This window comes from Euphorbia lathyris, chromosome 1 (genome assembly GCF_963576675.1).
Source record: "Euphorbia lathyris chromosome 1, ddEupLath1.1, whole genome shotgun sequence".
NCBI lineage: Eukaryota > Viridiplantae > Streptophyta > Magnoliopsida > Malpighiales > Euphorbiaceae > Euphorbia > Euphorbia lathyris.
The window spans coordinates 50,979,175-50,982,651 of NC_088910.1; the positions used below are offsets into that span (position 1 = coordinate 50,979,175).

At 33.0% G+C, this 3,477-nt stretch overlaps 1 protein-coding gene across 1 annotated transcript; it reads right to left on the reverse strand.

The window, feature by feature from the left end:
- Positions 1 to 233: 233 nt before the first annotated feature.
- LOC136232350 (expansin-A15-like) lies at positions 234 to 1,460 on the reverse strand. Its single transcript, XM_066021454.1, has 3 exons — positions 1,268 to 1,460; positions 876 to 1,188; positions 234 to 751 (listed from the first exon to the last, which is right to left on the reverse strand). The coding sequence occupies exons 1-3, from the start codon at positions 1,392 to 1,394 to the stop codon at positions 442 to 444; spliced, it is 750 nt and encodes a 249-aa protein (XP_065877526.1). The 5' UTR covers positions 1,395 to 1,460; the 3' UTR covers positions 234 to 441.
- Positions 1,461 to 3,477: the final 2,017 nt, after the last annotated feature.

Consider the following 3,477-nt stretch of genomic DNA (forward strand, 5'->3'; position numbering starts at 1 on the left):
TGAACAAATGCTTCAAAATTAGTATATAACTTGGAGGATTAAGCTACGTTTACTTTGTTTTTAAAGTAAGTCTTACTTTGTTTTTTTCCACCATTGGATGGTGATGAACTTTTACGAAGTAAGATCATCCAATGATAGAAAAAACAAAGTAAAGCTTACTTTGTTTACAAAGTAAGCATCATAACTTGGAACATATTATTTGAATAGAAAAATATAAGATAAACAAATAAAAATACTATAATGAATTTGGATTTTATTAAGCAGTTGCACAATTGACAACAACATTGTAACACATAACTAAGTTTGGTCACAGTAGTAAACTTAACATAACACAACACCATTAAAAAGCGGCGGGTTTCCTCTGCCTTACAAACTATAGCAGCCAATTTCTATTACTATCTTTAATATACTACTGGTTATTTCTAATTAATTTGTTTGAATTTAAGTTGTGAACTGTTGGCCGATGAAAGTCTGTCCGAAAGACCAACCAGCTGGTACAACGTTGTTAGAAACAATAGTACGACCGTCGCTAGTTGTAACCTTGAAGCAGAGGCTTTGACCATCAAGTTTAGAGTTGCTTTGCCAGTTTTGACCCCAATTCCTCGACATGGGTTGCCACTGACCGTTTGAACCTCTTACAGAAACAGCAACAACATCACCAGCTCCTCCTACGTTTGTGATCAGTACTAAGTTGAAGTATGAGTGTCCGTTTATTGTAAATCTAATTCCTCCCCTCTTTTGGCATGCTACCCTGCACCCAATAAAATACAATTTCTGTTTATTGCTCACGTGCGCCCAATCTCAGTGTATAACAAAAATCCAAAATACCATCATAAAACCAACTCTAAAATTTAGGGGACATAACTGTAATTTACCTTCTATAGGAGACAGGAACGATTCCTGCTCTATACTGAGCGATATGTTCAAAAACAGGCTGAGAGAGATCAAAATGGTGCTGAGGGGGGTTGCACCAGCCGCCGGCATTGTTAGGAAGTGCGTTGTTTGGCGGGCAGAAATTGGTAGCAGTTACCACAATTGAGCCAGGCCTGCACCACTTTGGATCAGCGGTGCATTTTATTTCGAAACAAGCCCCACACCTTAATCCATTGTTGAACAAAGCTGTGCTCAAGGCTGCTGTATTTGTCCCATATCCTGCGCTGTATAAGTTTCCATACCCACACGCCCCACCTGACAAAACACAAATTTAGACCACTTGAAAACTGCTTGATTAACTAAAGAATCGAAATTTAAGTTGAAAAAAACATACCCATTGTGCCAGAGGCATCACCACCTCCATAAAAGGTAGCATGAGCAGCAGTCCAACCTCCATCATACCCAGAAACGAATGATATTGAATAAAGAAGACCTACCAGAAAAATCCCAATATGTGCCATTTGTTACTGAAATTAATTAACCAAAGCTTTTGATAGTGTAAATAGAGAAGAGAAGTGAGATATGAAAATAGGGAGGGGGTGAGGAGGGGAATATATAGCGTTTAAGGAAGCAGAGGTGTCACCTTAGCTAACGTCAGCACAGCACAAATAAATTTCAATTTGAATTCACACATGAAAAAGGAAGTAGATTTATTAAATTGGTAAATTGTGGAGGCATGATGGGAAAATTCCTGGAAAATTAAACCGCCAAGTGCAACACTGACTCACTTGTTTTGTTGAAACCACCCCCACGTGGGGGCTTTTAACCTTTATATATGTGAAATCTGCATCTGCAACTGCAAATTATATCATCTTTTAGAAATTCGGTGATTAAATGGGGGATTAGAGCTTTTTTCTTGCATACTGAAACAACAACTGCGAGACAAAGAGCGCTTGATGTGCCGGTTAGGCGGACTAAAGAGCAGTAAAGGAATGTAGTGGTGAGTGATAGGAGAAGACCTAATCAAACTTAGAGAAGGGTGATCGAGAGTGATATAAATTTAGTGGGGATTGAGGAAAATATGGTAGTGGATAGGAAAGAGTGGAGGGAGAGAATTTGTGCCAGCTACTTGATTTCACGGTTTTATACGATAGTCCATGTTAGCCGATCTTATGGCACTTAATTACTTAGATTAAAATGCTAAGCACTTAATTACTTAAATTAAGCACTTAATTTCGGGACTAAGATCTTGTTTGATAAAGCATTTAATTACTTAAATTAAAATGTTAAGCACTTATTTAATTTAAGTGCGTTTGATAACAGTTGTTTCTCTACCACTTAAATTAGTTAATTAAGTTAAAAATCACTTATTTTGATAAGTCAAAATATTTAACTTAACTTTTTAAGTTAAATATTATCAACTAATATTTTTTATAAAAATTACATCATTCAATACTTTCAACACTTATAATATTCAGCACTTAAAATTCAGTACTTATTTTTTCAGCACTTATAATATTCAGCACTTAAAATTCAGTTTTATCAAACAGCATTTAAGGCTTTGTTCTTGTTGTACTGAAACAACAACTGCGATTCCTTCCCATACCATACTACAAATATCTACCAATTATAAACCGTTTGGTGCAGTTCTGCAACTTGCTCTACTTGGACCGACTTCTATCTCTTTTTCCTTTATTATCTCTTACTTTTTCTTTTTTCAATAAAGAATTACTACTACTATACATCAGAATTTGTGTTTTTAAAATATGCATATTTGATTTGTAATGAAACCTGTGAATTTTGAGAATAGCAAACTTGGATAAAGGATAAGATATTATACTGCACTTGCTAATTAATAATAACAGACAAACCACATAAATCTCTTATCCTTATGGTTAAATGTTTGATTTTCCGTTGAATCAATAACAGATGAAATTTCTAACAGTAATTAATGTCCCTTGTCTTTAAATTTTGGTGGTGCAGCTGTTAAAAAACAGGAAGGAGATAAAATATACATGTATGCAGTGGCGAAACCAGGACCCTGGATAATCTGGGGCTCAAACATATCAGTGAAACAAATTTCAAAACGTCAAAAAAAAATCGAAATTAACTGTGCGATTGACGGTAAATTTTCAAAGTTCAGCCCGTTAGGGCTGGACAAAGAGAATTGAAAATTTTTTAGCCTCCAACTCATTCATTTTTTTAAAAACTAGCATTGAACTAATAGAAAATTAAACATGTTTATTTTTTTTTAATGATAAATACATAATAAAAATGAATATTAAATATGTTTACTTTTTTTTAATGGTAAAGACATATTAAAAATGAATTCAAAAGTATTATCAAAATAAAAATAAAGAGTCTATTTAAATTAATTAATGATGTTATCATGTTTTTATAATTATTGAAAAATAAAATTATGATTCAAAAAACAGAAAAATAAAATTAAAATAAATAAAAACATTTTAAAAGAAAATGAGGTTAAAAAAAATTGAACATAAATAGTAGTAAGCATCCTTAATCATCTCATCTACTTTTAAACATTGAAATAATATTAATAATATTACATAGAGTCCATATAATTCTGTCCAAAATATTACCAGA

Coding starts and splice junctions, on each gene's coding strand:
- LOC136232350 (XM_066021454.1), bottom strand. CDS start 1,394: ATGGCACATATTGGGATTTTTCTGGTAGGTCTTCTTTATTCAATATCA. Junction 1,189..1,267: donor TGATGCCTCTGGCACAATGG/GTATGTTTTTTT, acceptor GTGTTTTGTCAG/GTGGGGCGTGTGGGTATGGA. Junction 752..875: donor GTTCCTGTCTCCTATAGAAG/GTAAATTACAGT, acceptor TATTGGGTGCAG/GGTAGCATGCCAAAAGAGGG.